This window comes from Equus quagga, chromosome 5, assembly GCF_021613505.1.
Source record: "Equus quagga isolate Etosha38 chromosome 5, UCLA_HA_Equagga_1.0, whole genome shotgun sequence".
Lineage (NCBI taxonomy): Eukaryota > Metazoa > Chordata > Mammalia > Perissodactyla > Equidae > Equus > Equus quagga.
This window is the reverse complement of record NC_060271.1, coordinates 68,013,485-68,031,560: the sequence shown is the minus strand read 5'-3', so window position 1 is coordinate 68,031,560 and position 18,076 is coordinate 68,013,485. Positions and strand designations below refer to the sequence as shown.

Genomic DNA, 18,076 nt, shown 5'->3' with positions numbered 1-18,076 from the left:
TGTTGTTACATAAATTGTTCTAGAATGCTGAAAATGCCTAGTATAAAAAAACTCATTCAAAATGGCAACAAAGAAGGTAATATATTTAGGGATAAACCTAATAAGTGTGTTAAGACCCTATATTAAGAAAACTTAAAGGTTTTCTTAAAAGCTTCTGGAAAAATAGACTTGGGCAAATGTTCTTAGACAGAATGCCTCAATATAATAAAGATGTCTGTTCTTCCTAGGTTAATTTATAAATTTAACACAATGCCAATAAAAATCCTAGCAAGCTTTATCATGGAGCTAGACAAGTTTATAGTAAAGCATGATGCGGGGTCGGTGAGCCAAGGAGTCGAAAGAAAGGTTTCTTAGACTCTTAAGATCTGGCAGTAGTGCTCTTTTATTTAGAGAATAGAATAGCATGGGGACAGGACCCATGGGCAGTCAGAGCTTCTGCTGCCACCGCTTCTGCTGCCCCCGCTGGCATGGGGACAGGGCCCATGGGCAGGCAGAGCCGCTGCTGCTGCCCCTGCTGGCATGGGGACAGGACCCATGGGCAGGCAGAGCTGGTGCATGGGGACAGGACCCACAGGCAGTCAGAGCTCCTGCTGCTGCCCTGAGTTGAGGGTTAGGGCTAATTTTATAAGGCATGGGTATGTGAGTCATTTCTTTACAAGACAAAGGAAAGAACATGAAAAAAGTTAAAATGGTATCAGTGCAGGTGGGGTCTGGACATTGGGTGATCTCATGACTTTTAAACAAGAATCAAATCGGATTAAGTAAAGGTTAGAAAGGTTAGAAGCCACCACCCTAAATCAGTTACATGAGATTGCCAGACAGCAACCAACTTAAGTTCTTGCCTTCCCCATTAAGAGTTTCTAGGGATAAGGTCATCTCTCTTCTTCTTCCCGGTACAGAGAGGGAGGCACCGTTTACAGATAGAGATTTACCTTACAAATGTAAATGTGTCCCAACAAGGGCAAGTTCCATTCCCCAGAGCCTCCTTCCCTGTCCCAGTTTATAAAAGCAATCAGCCCCAAACAATCCCGATGCCAAAGAGACATATCCTGGGGTGGCCAATTTCAGGTCCCTACAAGGTCATCCCCCCTTCCTTCACAAGTGCAAATGTCTCTCAAAAGGGCAAGCAAAATTCCGGTCCTCGGAGCCTGCTTCTCATCTGCAGTTTTAAAAGTAACCAGCCTAAAATCCTCATCAAAGCACATATGTAAAAATAGATATGCAAGAAAGCTGGGAAAACACTGAAAAAAGAAAGGTTATGAGGTGTGCTATCCTTACCAAATATTAAATATAAACACTGTATAACTAATAAGAGTGTGGTATTGGCACATGAATAGCTACAAGACCAGTGAGAGAGAATAGAAAGTCCAGAAATACACCCAAATACATGAGTATGAAAAACATGGTATCTCAAATCACTGAGACATATACGGACTTTTTCAGAATAATTCTGGGACAACTGATTAGATATTTGAGCAAAGATAAAATTAGATCCATATTTCACTTTGTACATAAGAATAACTGAATCAGGGCTCTAAAAGTAAAAAGAAAAAATAGAACCATACAAGTACTAGAAGAAAACATAGCTGAATTCTATAATCTTACTCAAATGGAAAGCCAATATAATTATAACTCAAAATCCAGAAGCAATAATAGGATTGATAAATTTGACTATAAAATTTTTTTTAAACTTTTCAAGGCAAAAAAAATCACAAAGTCAAAATAAATTACAAACTAGGAGAATATAGAATATATTTGCAAAACTTATATCACAGCTAAGGGCTAATATTCCTAATACACAAACATTCTTACAAATGGGGGAGAGGGAGGAGACCAAAACTAGGAAGAAAAATGGTCAAAACATATGAGAGAAAATTCACCAAAAAATAGCACCTAAGCATATGAAAATATATTCCACCTCATTCATAAGATAAATGCAAATTAAAACAAAATTGAAGTAGCACTTCTCAACTATCAGATTAGTGAAAGTATGGCACCACCTGTGGATAAACAGCACTCTCACACTTTACTTGTGGGAATGCAAATGATGAAGCAGAATTTAGCAATATATGGCAAAACTACATGTGCATGTCCTTTTTGATCCAGCAATACCACCTTTAAAGATATACCCTGAAGATACATGTGCAACAATACAAAAGTATGTGTGCACTAGATTATTTATTGCAGCATTGTTATTATTGCAAAATATTGAAAACTTCCAACATAGCCATACATAGGAGAATGATTGAATAAATTATGGTACGTTTACACAAAGAAATATTATGCAGCTGAACAAAATAATGAGGAAAATAGCTATTAACCAATATGGAGTGATTGGCAGGCTATCGTGTTAGGTGAAAAAGGCATAGCACAAAAGAATATCTATAGTATGCAACATTTTATGTCAGAAAATATGGGCGGGGAAGGGATAAACCAGAAACTGAGGAAATTGGTTGCCTAGGGGAGAGAGTGGGAATGGGGTAGAAAGAATGAGGATGGGGGGTACAGAGTGGAGAAGATGGGAGGAGTGACAGTCTCCTGACTCTGCGTTTTAGTATAGCTCTAAAAAAATCAACAAGAGTGGGAAGCAAAACCCTAAAATAGGATGCAAACCAAAACAAATGAAGCTGAATGTATTTCAAATGAATAGCATAGCCACACTGAAAGGAAGGTGGAAAAAAACTAAACCAAGTAACTAAACACACTATTTTGTCCATATACCCTTAGGCTAATAACAACTGTAACTATAACAAATATTTAATTCCAGTTAGTCTGTTTTTCACAGTGGTATTAGTGTGTTAGCAATTCTGAAACTACTTTCTGTGTATTGTAGAAAATAAGTAAATGTATTTTGGATAATGAAATGAAGTTACTCATCCTCAGAAAGGCAAGAATCTTCGATACACACTAACACGAGTATACAAAAGTAGGATGAGAAACAGGATATTGTCTCAGAGCATCTCTGTGTAAGATACTTATTGATTTCAAGGGGGAAAATAGTAAGTTTGCTGTGATGAAGCCTGGCAGACACCACCTTAATCAACGTGTTATCACCAGTAATGGGACAAATCGACCTTACGTGCCTTCTGACATGATGCACTGAGAACATACATCACTTCTGCGGTATTACCGCCAAAATGTATAACTGAATCTAAGCATTAGGAAGTATAAACACACACAAATGAGATACTCTTTGAAAATGTAAAGGTCATAAAAGACAAAGCAAGTTAGAGGAATTGTTCCAGATTAAAGGGAACCAAAGAGATATAATAAGATGCAATACATGATCCTGGATAGGATAGTGGATCTGAAAATCTTTTTTTCTTTTCTATGAAAGACATTATTGGGACAAATGGCAAAATTTATATAAGGTCTATAATTAGATAATAATATTAATATCAATTTTAATTTCCTGATTTAGATCATTGAACTATGGTTATGTAAGAAAATGTCCTTGTGTTTAATAAACAAACCCTGAAATATTTGGGGTTGAAGTCTGTTGTGTCTACAACTTTCTCCCAAATGGTTCAGAGTAAAATAATATATATAGAGAGAGGATGATAAAGCAAATGTGATAAGTTGTTAAAATTTAGGAAATTTTGGTGACAGATAAATGGAGTTCTTTGTACTATTCCAGCAACTTGCCTGTGAATCAGAAATTATTTCAAAATAAAAAGGTTTCAAATCATATTTTGAACATGTTGGTGGAGCTTTCCATTTATGGGCCTCCTTTTGTTTTTCTCCTGCATGATCACATATCAAAGACTCTAAGTCAGCTCAAAGGAGATACAAATTTGATGTAGTTTCTTCCTCTCAATCTTTAATGTAAAGAAATAAACAGCAGAAATATTCTGGAAGAAATATAAGAACCTATTAAAAGGAAATACATGAATGAACAACTAAATATAGCCATATAGGGTATGTGTTATTCTATGTAATTAAATTTTCTACTACTAGCCACTATCCGTAGAGCATGGCTTTGAGCCACTTACCCTGGCATTGATGTGTTGGGAATGAGCAATTCCATTGATCTTCTCTGGGACAAATTGCAGTCCATTGAAAAAAGTCTTGGTAGGAAATAGAAGGGAAGTTTATGGAGTACAGCCAGGGAGTCAGGGACCAAGACCACCAACAAACAGATCCTTGCAGCCTTTCATAGGCATTGAAATATGATAGTATGTATTGGTATAGGTATTAAAGGGGCTGAAATGATTGGAAATTACTGTTTTGGTTTGAAAAAACTTTGTGGGGAAGGGCAGGTTGAAGCCAAGTTTAAGAGAGATAAAGAAAAGGTTTTTATTAGGGCAAATCATGAAGGATATTGGAATAAGAGACTTGCCAGTACAGAGGATTGATAGCAAGATCAAGCAAGTCATTTTGTAGATATGCTGAACACTTTTGCCTTTGCTCAAAAGCACTTTAAGACATAAAATCTGCAGTTGGGAAAGTAAACAGACATTGTCTCTTGCCGTATGTTTACTAGTGATGTATAAGTTCGCCATGAAGCTAAAAAAATTACAAATGTGCTTCCTTTGAGTCATAAGGAACAATTCTTCAAAAGTCAGATTTGAAGATGTATTATTTTAAATTTCATAAGAGAATCTGTTCACAGCTCCTTGTCCTCAAGGATGGTATCTTCCTTCACTCATGTATCCCCCGGTCAGAGCATATTGTTGGACACAGAGAAGGCATTTGTGTTTGATTGGTTCGTTGGTTGGTTATATTGAATTGAATTCTGCTCAAGAAAAATAAAATTGTATTTGTCTATTTGTTTATAACATTTAGGAAACCATACAGGCAGCATTTGAATCGGCTCAATTATATGCAGCTACATTTGAAAAGTTCCAGATATTCTTTAAGGAAAATGAAAGTCTTGATTTACAAGCTCTTAAACTTCAAGAACCTGGTAAGTTTTCCATTTGTCTTTACTAATTATTCTTGATAGGGATACTGAGGTTTATAGTATTCTGGGTTTCTGCTTGGTGGTGTATGGTGACAGAAATGGTGGCCCAAAATAGTTGACCTGACAAAAGACAAGAGTTTGTTCATTTCTAGGTTATTTTCTGTAGAATTACTTTTTTCTTTGGCTTCTCTCAGTGTTACTGTCTTATTTTAGGACATTTTGGGGAGCAATGCCTCCCTAATGGCTTATTTTCCAGTGTGAAGTTGTCCAGCGCTAAGGCTGGATAGCCTGTATATGGGGAGGAGTCGAAAGGAATGTCTACCTCTACATCCTTCAAATAATGTTTATAGACGTGTTTTCCTATCTCAGAAATTCAAGTCTCTCTTTATTTTTGCAGCCATATTTCAACCTGGTGGGTGTGAATGAACAACTCTTAGTCCTGAAATTAGACCAAAGGGGAAATGATTTTATTAAACTCATTATCTTCAACAAAATAAAATAATTTACAAGACCCAAGTGAAAATTCAGGGCAGGAAGTTCTTAGATGATTGTGAAAATTAAGTACATATTATTTGTTATTCCTATTTAAAAATGTGAAGCATATCATTTATATCCTTTTTTTATTTGGTGAACTGGCTTTATTGCTTTATTTTTATGTACACAAAAAAGTTTACTTTGCTACTTTGCCTCATGAACCAGCACTAGTTTTTTTCTATAAATTTTTATGTATTTCTTTCCATTTTTTATTTTTATTATGCTGAAGTATTTTAAAGTAAATCAGACATTCCATCTCTAAATTAGATACTTCAATATGCATCTTTAAAAAACATGTTCCTACAGAACCAAAGTAATATTATCACATCTAAAAAACTAATCTTTTAATGTCAATGTCTAGTCCATTTTCAAAATTCCCAAAATAAAGCAGTTTGCAGCTGGTTTAGCCCAGGATCTAGTCCAAGAGCAGGCATTGTGTCCAATTCTTATGTCCCTTAAGACATAAGAATTTTTAAACTCTGAAACAAACCCCTTTTTTCAAAACGTTGACTTGTTAGAGAGACCAAAGTGGGGCATGAGTTTAGAAAACACAAAAATGAGACAAGTCTAGTTCCACTGTTCTTCAACAGCAGTGTCACACTGAGACCTAGTGTGTGCTGCACGGGAGTGGACTGACAGAGACACAGTGCCTCGCATGCTATGGCACACCACCACGGTGGCAGTAAGCTATGGAGCCTGGCATTTCAGCACAGGAAGTAGGCCTAACCCAAATAACTGGTTTTAATCACTTAGATTTTCTACTCATAGCCTTGAGGCCAAGGCCTCCTAGTCTCCTGCTAGCACATTCATCACACTGGATAACTTTGACCCCTCGCCAAGTTCCCAACTGGATGAGGTCACCAGACTCCTAAATTGGTCTTAATCCAGTCCTGCCTTGGTTTGTCGTTTCTGTCTCAATGCTAGAACCAGGGTCTTGCAGGTATTAACTATTTGTTGGCTGGGACTTTGGAGCACACTGGCCTGGACTCCTAAACTCTGGGAGGTACAGGAGGGTTATAGGAGAACGGGGAGCAGTAGTAAGGAAATCCACCTGACCCAAGCAGAGGAAGTAATTAGAAATAAATTGAGCTACATTTTAAAGGCCCAGAGGAGACAGGGTTTTGAAAGACAAGCAGAGTAGTTTAGTATCATATGTGAGTTAGAAAGAACTGCTTTTGACCAACAGTATGATAAAAGTGTATTCAGGAATAATCGTGCTTCCACTGTTCCAGGCAGCTTGGAGAAGGGAGAAAAGAGAGGCAGGAAGATTATCAAAATGCAACTGCGGCATATGGCAGGTGCTACTGCCAAAGGCCTTAACCATGGGCTGGGGAGCAGGGCTGGCAGAGAGGTGCTGGGAAGAGGGGTGGGCATCACTTTAGCTATGCTTGATCTCTTGTGATTCGAACTTTTGTTGTTAATATCCTCAAAATGCTTTACATTGAGGTGCCACATAGGAGAACCCTTAGATTAAGCCCAACTTCAAACCAACCTGACTCTACAATCTAGTCCATTCCAGACTAGGGCCTCTAATGCAATTACAAGTTATTTTCATCTGCCATCTCTTAATAGCCAGAAACATATTTACATATTTAATTATTATTTTAAAACATACTTAATTATTAAACATTGGTTTCTTTATTACAAGAATAAAATGTGAAGCATTACAAATTAAAATTTTAAAGTTATACAAGGTACTCTACATATGGATAGTTACACAAATACATATATAAATTTATTACTGCCATGATTTTTAACATATTTTATAATGATCCCTTAAAATTTGATATGATGTATTTTATGCTTTATTTTATGTAGATGTTCAGTTCTTTAGCGAACAACTGGAAAAATATCACAGACAGCACAAGGATGTGGTAGCTCTACGACCCACCAGAAACGTGGGATTGCTGCTCATTGACACTAAGCTGCTAAAAGAAAAACTAATTCCATCACCTTTGCGATGCTTGGAGGTAACTATGAACTAGGAAAAATTGCAATTATGGCCTCTACAATTAGTTTTTTATTTTTCTACCGCAAGTAAACTATCTTTAGTTTCTAATATTGCAGATGTTGAAAATTAACGTAAGTCTAAAATTAATTGCTAGGAAAAGTCCCACGTGCTTCTTTCTGTCCCAAGCACAGTCAGATTTCAGAGGAGGGAAGGGAGGGGACTGCGGGCCTCGCTCAGACCAGCCTCTGACTCCCACTCCTTTTTCCTTTGTTGGAGCACTTCAAAGCTTCTTGCAGAAGAGAGATTGCTTGTAACAATTTAGTGTCTAGTGGGAATGCTGGTTGATTCTAGGATACTGAGATCAAGTTAGGAGATCATTTGCTGATCTGAAACTGTCCCTAAATATCTGACTATATTTTGGTGAGTTGTAGAGCTGAGGAAATTTTTACTGGTTCTATAGTAACTTTCGGGCCTTCCTTTGAAGCCGGAGTTGACCTATGTATAATCAAAACCCTCCAGAGAGGCGACGGTGTAGAACAGGGACTGGGAAACGAGCCCACGGGCCAATCCAGCCTGCCACCTGTTTCGTACCTACAGTTTTATTAGAACACAACCATGACAATTTGCTTATGTATTGCCTGTGGGTGCTTTCTCACTACAAGGGCAGAGTGGAATAGTGGTGACAGAGATGATGTCCTGCAAATCTAAAAGATTTACTATCCGGCCCTTACAGAAAACCTTTGCTGAACCCTAGTGTAGATGACAGAGACAGTGCTGTATAAAAGACTGCAGACCTGAGTGCCAGGATCTGTTCTGTCCTTAATGAGCTGTATGGCATTGGGCTTTCTTCTAGAGCTTTGCTTCTTCACCTGTTAAAAAAGGAAAAAAATATATAATTGGAGCAAATTCAATTCAATTTCAACAAATTTTTGAGCACTACTACCTACCAAACCAAAGAAAACTCAAACTGCTTAAGCATTCAGAAAATTTATGGACTATGCATCTAAAAAGACCAAAGGGCAGATGGGTATCAGGGAGGTTTCGTCTAGTGACCCAATTGTGTTACTGAGGACCCAATGTTTTTCATTGTCTATACTGAGCCTCCTGATGTGCCAGCTTCATCCTAAAGCTAGCATTCCCTCACGTTTGTGAAATGGTTGTCAAAAGCTCCATAGGCTCATTATTTCCTTGTTTATTTACAGACAGAGAAAGAAAGAGAGATTGAGATTCCAAGCACACATCCCTCTCAGCCTTAAACAAAAGTCCTGGGCTTCTATCTGATTAGATCAGCGAAGGTCAGAGGTCTGCCCTAATCCAATCTCCTTGGCCAAAGGAAGCCATACTTATAATTTGCCTAATGATCAGTCAGACTCCATCTTTGTTTCTGAAGGAGAGGTCACTTTTCCCAAACCACAATGCTACCATCCAACATGAAAGGAGTGGAATTGATGCTGGGGAGGGCACCGCAATGTCTACTACATAAGGCAAAGTAGTAGAAAGGGTGCTTACAAGAGATCAGAGCATTTAGGAAAACTTTTAATAAGCTGCACAATCTAGTTTGTTCTGAAAATGATCTTGAAAACCTGCCCTTCCTGTTGGTTTATTCAACTAGCAGTGATTTAATGTGAAAAAGCAGCCCCTCAGGGGCGGGCCCAGTGGCATAGTGGTTGAGTTCACACACTCCACTTCAGTGGCCTGCGGTTCACAGGTTTCGATCCCAGCCATGGACTTACACATCACTTGTCAAGCCATGCTGTGGAGGCATCCCACATACGGAAAAATAGAGGAAGATGGGCAAGACGTTAGATCGGCAACAGATGTTAGATCAGGGCCAAACTTCCTCACCAAAAACAAAACGAGCCCCTCATATATACTGCAGTTTCCTGTACCTGCTGACTTAACAGACATTCATTTAGGATTTATCTAAAATATGTAATAAAATGGAAATATTCAAGTAGTTGTGATTCACATTTTTTTTCTTTCCTAGGTGCTAAATTTTATGCTTCCTCGTCAAAGCAAGAAAAAAGTGGACACTATTATCTCTGAGGCACAAGATGCAGAGTATAAACTTGAATTTATTCCAACGACCACCATAGAATATGTTAACAGCTTAGTATTTCTTGATGAAATTCAGGAAAGGGTGAGTTGATTCTTATATAACTCAATATTCCAGATCTTGTGGTAGATAAGAAAGACAAATAAAAGAAATTGAGGAACTGAAGGTCAAGAAACATCTGTCAAAACATCCTAAACACTTTCAGACAAAGTAAGTGGATGCCCTACATCACAGCAACAACGACAGCTAACGTTGATCAAACCCTTACCGCTAGTCTGGCTTTTCACTAAAATTTTTACACACATTATGTTTTAAATCCTCACAAAAACTTAAGAAGTATAGATAATTTTTATTCTCATTCTGCAGATGAGTAAAGGGGACTAAGGTAGATTATTTTGTCCAAGATCACAGAGCTTTTTTGGAGTAGAGCCAGAATTTAAATTTGGATCTCTGACCACAAAGCCAATGTCCTCACCCACAGTTTATTTCGATTCTTATTTGTGATAAATGGTAATAGAATTGTAATCTAGAGACGAGTCACAATGGAAGTCTTCACTTTTAACCTATATTTGCATAATAGTCAGCAACCTTACCTTTATGAATGAAAAAACCCAACTCAAACTAGCTTAAATAGAGAAGTGGGGGTGGGGAGAGAACAGTAGATATGGGGATTCAAGTGACACAAATGATGGGGCCAGCTCTGTCTCTCTCTCTCTCTCTCTCTCACACACACACACACACACACACACACACACAGTCTTTTGTCTTCCTTATTTCTTTCTCTCTGGAAATTGGTTTCCTCATCTCAAGCTTTTCCCTGTGGCAGGCAATCTAGCATTTACATAGTTTCAATAGTCAGTTTTTCATAAGCTTTCATTCATATCAAATTGACATTTGAGATAGTGATAAATTATTTTTTAATATATCTGGAAATTAAAGATATGTTACAAATAAAAAAATATAAACCGGGTGACATAAGTGATTAACACCTGGATAGCCTGTTCTGTAGTAAAAGAATTAATAGCACAGTATTCCCCCCTTATCTGTGGTTTTGCCTTCCACAGTTTCAATTACCTGCATCAAACACAATCCAAAAATATTAAATGGAAAGTTCCAGAAATGAGTTTTAAATTGTGTGAGTTCTGAGTAGCATGATGAAATCTCACACTGTCCTGCTCTGTCCCACTCAGGACATGAATCATCCCTTTGTCTAGCAGATCCACACTGTCTACACTACCCGCCCGTTAGTCATTTAGTAACTATCTCAGATATCAGATTGACTGTCGTGATATGGCAGTGCTTGTGTTCAAGGAACACTTATTTTACTTAAAATAGTCCCAAAGTGCAAGAGTAGTGATGCCGGCAATTTGGATATACCAAAGAGAAGATGTAAAGTGCCTCCTTTAGTGAAAAGGTGAAAGTTCTCGACTTAATAAGGAAAGAAAAAAAAGTGTTCTGAGGTTGCTAAGCTCTACGGTAATTTTTATTACAGTGTATTATTATAATTGTTCTGTTTTACTTTTAGTTGTTAATCTCTTACTGTGCCTAATTTATAATTTAAACTTTATGATAGGTACGTATGTATGGGAAAAAACATAATATTTATAGGGTTTGGTACCATCCACGGTTTCAGGCATCCAGTGGGGGTCTTGGGACATATCCCCCATGGATAAGGGGGTACTGCTTTAAAGTCTATCCCATGTGCCTATAAAAGTAACAATTTCGTTTCTCATTTCAAGAAACAGCACCTTCATAAAAGGGCAGATAATTGTCGTTCTCCCTCAGGTTTGCTCATACATCATACCAGGAGTCTAAAGATGCCAATTATTATTATTATTATTTATGCTATTCATTAAGATTCTTTGGACACATAACCAAAACACACATGAGCTAGCTTAGGCCAAAAATAAGGACCCTATTTAAGGATTCAAGAGTATTTCATAGAACCCCACCCCCTTCATCAAGAGTGTAAGTAGGCTTAAGAACTTCCAGAACCAGGAATGAGAAGGCTGAGGAAACCCAGGCAATCCTCTCTCTCCATCTGTCCCCACTGCATCTCTCTGAGGGTCCGCTTTGTCTCTCTCCATCTGCAGACAGGCTGCTTCTGCTGCTTCATCCCATAGCAGCAAACGTGGCCACCAGCGGCTTCCAGGTTACATTGCGGGTCTAGCCAATCACCAAGAGAGAATCTCTCTATTCCAGTGTTAACTCTTAAAAGCTAATAAATGGATTCAGCACCCTCCCCCCATCCTGTTATTTAAACTCTGACAGGAAGGTAAGGTCACATTGCAGAAGTTAGACTGTACTCACTCGGAGGTTCCAGAACAGGAGAGCTGATGTGCCATGCAGAAAACCCAGACTGAGTCCCATCTCCATGAGGTTGTCTGTACATTGCTGGGTGATGTGTCGGGGAAGCAGTTTCCCTTAAGAGATGCTCTCCACAAATGGACAGCTTTTTTTGGAAGCTCATCCATCCATTCATAAAATTTAGTGAATACCTATTTAGCAGGGTGCAAGGACTATAACAATGAGTAAACCTGCTTTCAAGAAGCTCAGAGCCTAAATGAAAGCAGATAGTCATTATGCAATGGGTATAGGTACAAGACAGTGTTGTAGGACTGGGGGTTTGTGGTCATTCTTGCCTATGGGTCACAGTAGGCTTTGTGGAGGATGGGCAATTTAAGCTATGTCCTAAAGTACATCTATTCAGGTAGGCCTTCCAGGGAGAGGAAAAGCCGTGTGCAAAGACCTGAGGCAGCAGGACAAGGGCAGTTGGTATGCTGTGGAGAAAGGGGGTTTGGTGGAGAAAGTGGTGAACTGCAGCTAAAGCACTATTTTCAAGGACAGGAGAGAAGGAACTGATTCTAGAGTTGTTAAGTAAGTAGACTTGAAAGGATTTAGTGGGCAACTGGATGAGAGGACAAGACAAGTCCGAGATCATTCTGGGGTATCTTTCTATAGGGAACAGGTCGAGAGTAGTATCATGAACCAGTGTAGGTAGGGCAGGGCACATAATTGTTCTCTGACCAGGCCACTGTTGAGAGCGAAAGAGACACTATTAATCACCATGCCGGGACAATCAGTGTAAAGCAGGACACTTCCAGAAAAACCTGGACATATGCTTACTTCAAGGACAGGAGATACAGGAAGATGAACAGATCTTGGTGTACAGAGACTTAGTTCTGTTTATAACTTGTTTAAGGTGTTAGACACTTTTGGTTGAAAGTAACAAAAACTCATGTAGTTATCTTAGAAAAATAAGAATATTTATTCTAAGTTTGTGGCGATGTCTTCTGGACTCCAAAGGCATGGAGAAGATAGCCTTTAAAAGGGACAGGAAGTAGGGACTAGAGGAGGGTAGGGAAACCAAAAAGGCATCTCTCTTTCCATCTCTCATCTCTGCTCCTCTCTAGAACAGGAGTTCTGAAAGTGTGGGTCCAAGCCGACAGCATCAATATCACTGGGGAGCTTGTTAGAAATACATATTCTCGGGCCCCAACCTAGGCCTTCTGAATTAGAAACTCAGGGGAAGGACCCAATAATCTGTGTTTTAACAAGTTTTCCAGGTAACTGTGATGCAAGCTAAAGGTTGAGAACCAGTTCTCCAAAAGCCTCTGCATTTATCTTCTCATGTTAAGGACCTGCTTTGTTTCCATGTGAAAGCAAATGGTCTCTGCCAGCACCTACAGTCTAACTCTCCCCACGTTCAAGGGAGAGGTCAACTGAGCTGGGTTCACCAGGTCCCGATATGATGCTGCTTGGTTCAGCTTAGGGCCGGGAGGTCGGGTCGAGTTGTGTGAACATGGCTGCTCCCTCTAAAACCATGTGGCAGAGTGGAGGAGAGGTGGGTTCCCCCCAAATTAAATCCTTGCCACAAAATTAGGAAAGACACTGTCCACTGAAGGTAGGACATCAAAGTGAAGGCGTTTCGTAATCAGTTGGAAGTAGTAAAAGCATTTATTAAAGGATAGTGGGGAACATGCAGCCAGGATGATGGCCTATCCAGACCTCGGGGCCTGCTCTGGAACAATCACTGCTCAGCACACATGCCTGGAAGCTCAGATATTACAACTGAGCATCCTCACAGCATGTGTTCTGTCTGAAAACTTTAAATATTGGCACTGTTTAATGCCACTAGGCAACAAAAGAGAGAGAGAGAAGAGAGAGAAATAAACATTTGTAAGACTAGTGCTAACTGTGCTCAGCTCTGAACAACGTACTCCCGGGTCTGATTACCTGTATTGTAGCGATGGCTGTATTTATCACCCAGCACGCTTCAGCCAGTTTGATCACATCATTAAACACACTCCTCATGTGCTGGCTATTCACAGCGTGATGTTCATGGTGCACCACATGGTGCACAGCATCTGTCTCCTATTAGACAAAATTTAAAGGGTATAATAGGACTCTGATATATTTAACAAGCAACTATGTTTCTGTTTAGATCGAAAGCCTTGAAGAGGAAGCGAATGTAGTGGTTCAAATGTACAAGCTCATTGAACAATACCAGGTTCCCACACCTCCTGAAGACTTTGCTGTTTTTGCTACTATGAAGCCGTCCATTGTAGCTGTTCGGAATGCCATTGATAAATCTGTGGGCGACAGGGAAACAAGGATTAAGCAATTTTGTCTGCATTTGGGAAGAGATCTTGAAGAGCTAAGCAATGAAGTGAACGAAGTGAAGCTGCAAGCACAGGTAAGCCAACACAGGGTTTTTAAAAAATAATCTATGTAAAATCTGACTATTACATTTTAATTAAACCATTTAAGGAGCATATTTCATTTTAATCTGATTTAACTTTTTGTTTTTATGGTTTTGTTCTAATCAATAAACAATGTCTTTGAGCTGCTATTTAAAATTGAAACTGTTTCTGAACCTCTGAGTACCGAATAAATTCCAGACCATTGTGAAGAAAGCATATATGTAATATTGAATTTTCTTTCTCCTAGCTTGTATTTATCATTTTTAAATGAGTGTTTTACAACTTGTTAGCATATTTTATAGCTATTGTCACAATTCTGAAGTTTGCTTAGCCACAAATTAGAAAATTCCCATTTAGGAAGAGGCAAAGTATAAATTGATAAATGTTAATGAAGAGTATTTGGTTAACTTGCACCAATTTTACTATACAAAAGATACAAGGGGAATTTTTTTAAGAATTTGGCATAGACATCTGGGTGATTCTTAACTGAAGCATATGTTAAAATATGATTTTGTAATGATCCACTATTTTATTATTAATATTGACTAAATCTTATCACAGAAGTATAAAGCCATGTAAGTTATAATTAAATCTGAAAAATTGGAAAAACTCAATGTCCATCAACAGTGGATTAATAAAATGTGTTAGCGTACATTAGCTCAAAGGAATGCAATGCAGACGTTAAAGATTACAATGTACATTTTTATGTATTGCAATGAAAAGGTAAAAGTAGCTAACATTTATTGGGTACTTACCATGTGTCAAGTACTGTTCTAAGGACTTGGCATTGTTTTTACTTTCGTATTGAAGTATTTTTGTATTTTCACACAGAAAACTGTACATAACTGTAATAACTGTACAATGAATTATCGTAAGGTGACCACATCCATGTGTCCCCTACTCGTGTCAAGAACTATAATGTTACTGGTACCATTAGTGTCCCCTCTGCTCACTATCACTTCCTTCCTCTCCAAAGGCAGCGACTACCCTGAATTCTGATGCCATAGGTTAGTTTAGCCTGTTTATGAACTTCAGTTAAGTGGAATCATATAGTATGCCCTTTTTTGGATTTTGTTACATTCCTGAGATTTATCCGTGTTCCTGTATGTGGATGTTTATCCACGGTTGTTGCTATACAGTATTTCATTGTATGCCACAATTCAATTATCCATCCCACAGTTCTTGGACATTGGGATTGTTTACAGTTTTTGACAATGATTCATAATGCTTCTAGGAACATTCTTATATATGTTTGCATGTTTTAACTCATTTAATTCTCAGAACACCTATAAGATTTTATTATTCACATTTTGTAGAGAAAGAAACCAAGATACAGGGAAGTTAAGTAACTTTCCCAGGGTCACACAAATAGTAAATGGAGGAACCAGGATTCAAGCTTATGCAGTCTGCTTCCAATGATTAAAAGTCTGCTATTAGGGGCCGGCCCCATGGCCAAGTGGTTAAGTTCACGCGCTCCGCTTCTGCGGCCCAGGGTTTTGCCAGTTCGGATCCTGGGCGTGGACATGGCACCACTCATCAAGCCATGCTGAGTTGGCGTCCCACATGCCACAACTAGAAGGACCTGCAACTAAAAATATGCAACTATGTACCGGGGGCTTTAGGGAGAAAAAGGAAAAAACATAAAATCTTTAAAAAAAAAATGTCTGCTATTAACTGCTGTACTCTGTACTGTATTCCAGACACCGCAGACTATTAAAAAGTATGAATCCTTGTTCTCTGTTTAGGAGCAATACTTGTCTGTACAGATAGATCAATAGAGAGAGCAAAAGTGCTAGCTAGTGCCTTCTGTGTAGTCATGCATTTTAAAAAACATGATCCACGTGCATGAAAATGATAGCCAGTGTTCTCTGCAGCAAGTGCTGCTTTTATAGAGGATTTGGAATTAATTCATTACCACTCTTGAGCAAAGAACTGCAACTTCATTATTTCCATAAATGATATCATCTTGCTGTCAAGACCGCCACTCCTGCTGATGGCGGAAGTCGGAGGAAAAAACCTAAATGTGACGATTGATGATTACAATTTATTTCTGTTTGAAATATCTATTTCATTCTACCTTGGTCTCTTTGGGATAGATTTTAATTCAATTTAAGATCCAAACTCCCTATTAGGTATTTCTTCACCCTTGCCACCATCCCATCCCACCTCTTGCTTGATAAGAGGAAATTTGTATTTCCTCCTGGTGGATGGGATTAAATCCCTGTGGACCATGGTGCTTCCGGTGCAGTTTGGCTGGGCTGGGCCTGGTTGTCCCAGGCAGCTGTTAGCTAAGGGTCCTTCCTAGTTCTTTAGGTACCACAGTAGACTCTGCTGCCACAGCCGTCATTTTTGCCATAGTCTACAATCAAGTAATCTGTGCCTTTCTCATCCTGACCTCAGAATTCTGGTCTACCAGTTCTTGCAGGACTTCCCACTGCCAGAATCAAGGCACGTGAGAACTTCACAGTCCCCACATACCACACCAAGCCGTGAAGCACCAGAATGTCAACACAAGCCCCTTCTGCCTGGACACTTCCCTTCGCTTTTTCTACTTTACAGCATGTTGCCATTTTGAATGCAGGGCCATGCTGAATCAGAGATTGGCCTCCCCAAGCTGTGGCTATAATAATTCTCAGAGGCTTCCAATTTCTCAGATTTTCCCAAACCTAGTTAGGTGTTTCTACTTTTCTCCTGAGCTTTTCCATTCCCATTCACTGGATGGGGTTTCAACCCCAAGAGGTCAGCTGGAAATTTTATGTCTGATCATTTATTCTTTATTTTCTCTCTTCCTCCCTCTCAGAAATCAAAGGGCTTTCTATTTTCTTTATTGTAAAATGGAAATTTTCCTTATATCATATCCTCTTCCTTCTCTTTCCTATTGCATTTACTTCTCCTTACCTGAAGTCATGTTGGTTGAAGTGTGGGAAATGAAAGTGGATGAGGGAAAATAAATTAGGTACTATTTAAAAACAATGTTATTACCATGACACTTCTTTATACTTTTCTGTACTTCTTAGAATGTATATGCATTACTTTAAAATTTAGGAAAAGCAGCCATTTTAACATATTTTCTAAAAATCAGAGTGAAAAGAGAATTAGAAAAAGTATTTTTTGAAATGCTTATAAATTCATTTAATTTAATGGTCTACATTAAAAAAGAAGAATGACTAATCAAAAACTATCTTAATTTTACAGGATCCACAGATTTTGGATATTAATGCTGATCAAGACAAAATAAAGGTCATGTTGAATGATCTGCAATTAGTTCTAGATGATCTTCAAAAACGCGCATTTCAATTTAAATCCTATCAGAAGAATTTTAAGGTAATAACAGCTCTACGCATCTATTTTTAAAATGTGTGTATAGAAATGGCATTGATGGATAAGCGCTTTCAGCAATGAGACTGTAAACATTCAATGATTCAGTCACACCTCTGTGCTAGTCATCATACTAGAACAGTCTGAAATACAAATATGATGTGTTCCCTGCCTTTGAAGTGTTTAAAGATTAGTATACATGAGAGACAAAATATCTTTCCTATTAAAAAGTCACTGTGAATTAGAAATAAATCCTCGGACAAAGGATTATAGTTTCTTTGTTAAAACATATGTGGATTTTTCAATGTGATCAATTAAACCCCTCTACCCTTTCTTAAGTAATATTCAAGCTTCTGTTACATTCACATGCATGTTATGATTCCATGAATATTGCCTGATTTGTCCTAGTTTGATGTGCCAATTTGATGAAAGAATAGAATTTGGCTAAGCCAAGGAACAGATGGATCCAAAAGGGTAGGTTTGAAAGGTTAAAAGATATCACTCAAAAAAAAATGAAGAGAGATAGGTAAGAGATATAAGTGCTCTGAACAGCTAGTAGAGAGACCAAAAAGAGAAGAGAATAGAAAAGAAAATATTCCTAGGATCAAAAC

At 38.3% G+C, this 18,076-nt stretch overlaps 1 protein-coding gene across 2 annotated transcripts in view; it reads left to right on the top strand.

Annotated features, from left to right (window-relative positions):
* DNAH6 (dynein axonemal heavy chain 6) overlaps nt 1-18,076 on the top strand; it is a 249,696-nt gene that overhangs the window by 47,667 nt on the left and 183,953 nt on the right. For both annotated transcript variants that reach the window (XM_046660053.1, XM_046660052.1), the window contains 5 exons: nt 4,786-4,906; nt 7,256-7,407; nt 9,376-9,528; nt 13,889-14,140; nt 17,343-17,471. In XM_046660053.1, coding sequence (XP_046516009.1) covers nt 4,786-4,906; nt 7,256-7,407; nt 9,376-9,528; nt 13,889-14,140; nt 17,343-17,471 — 807 coding nt within the window. The remainder of the gene's footprint in view (nt 1-4,785; nt 4,907-7,255; nt 7,408-9,375; nt 9,529-13,888; nt 14,141-17,342; nt 17,472-18,076) is intronic.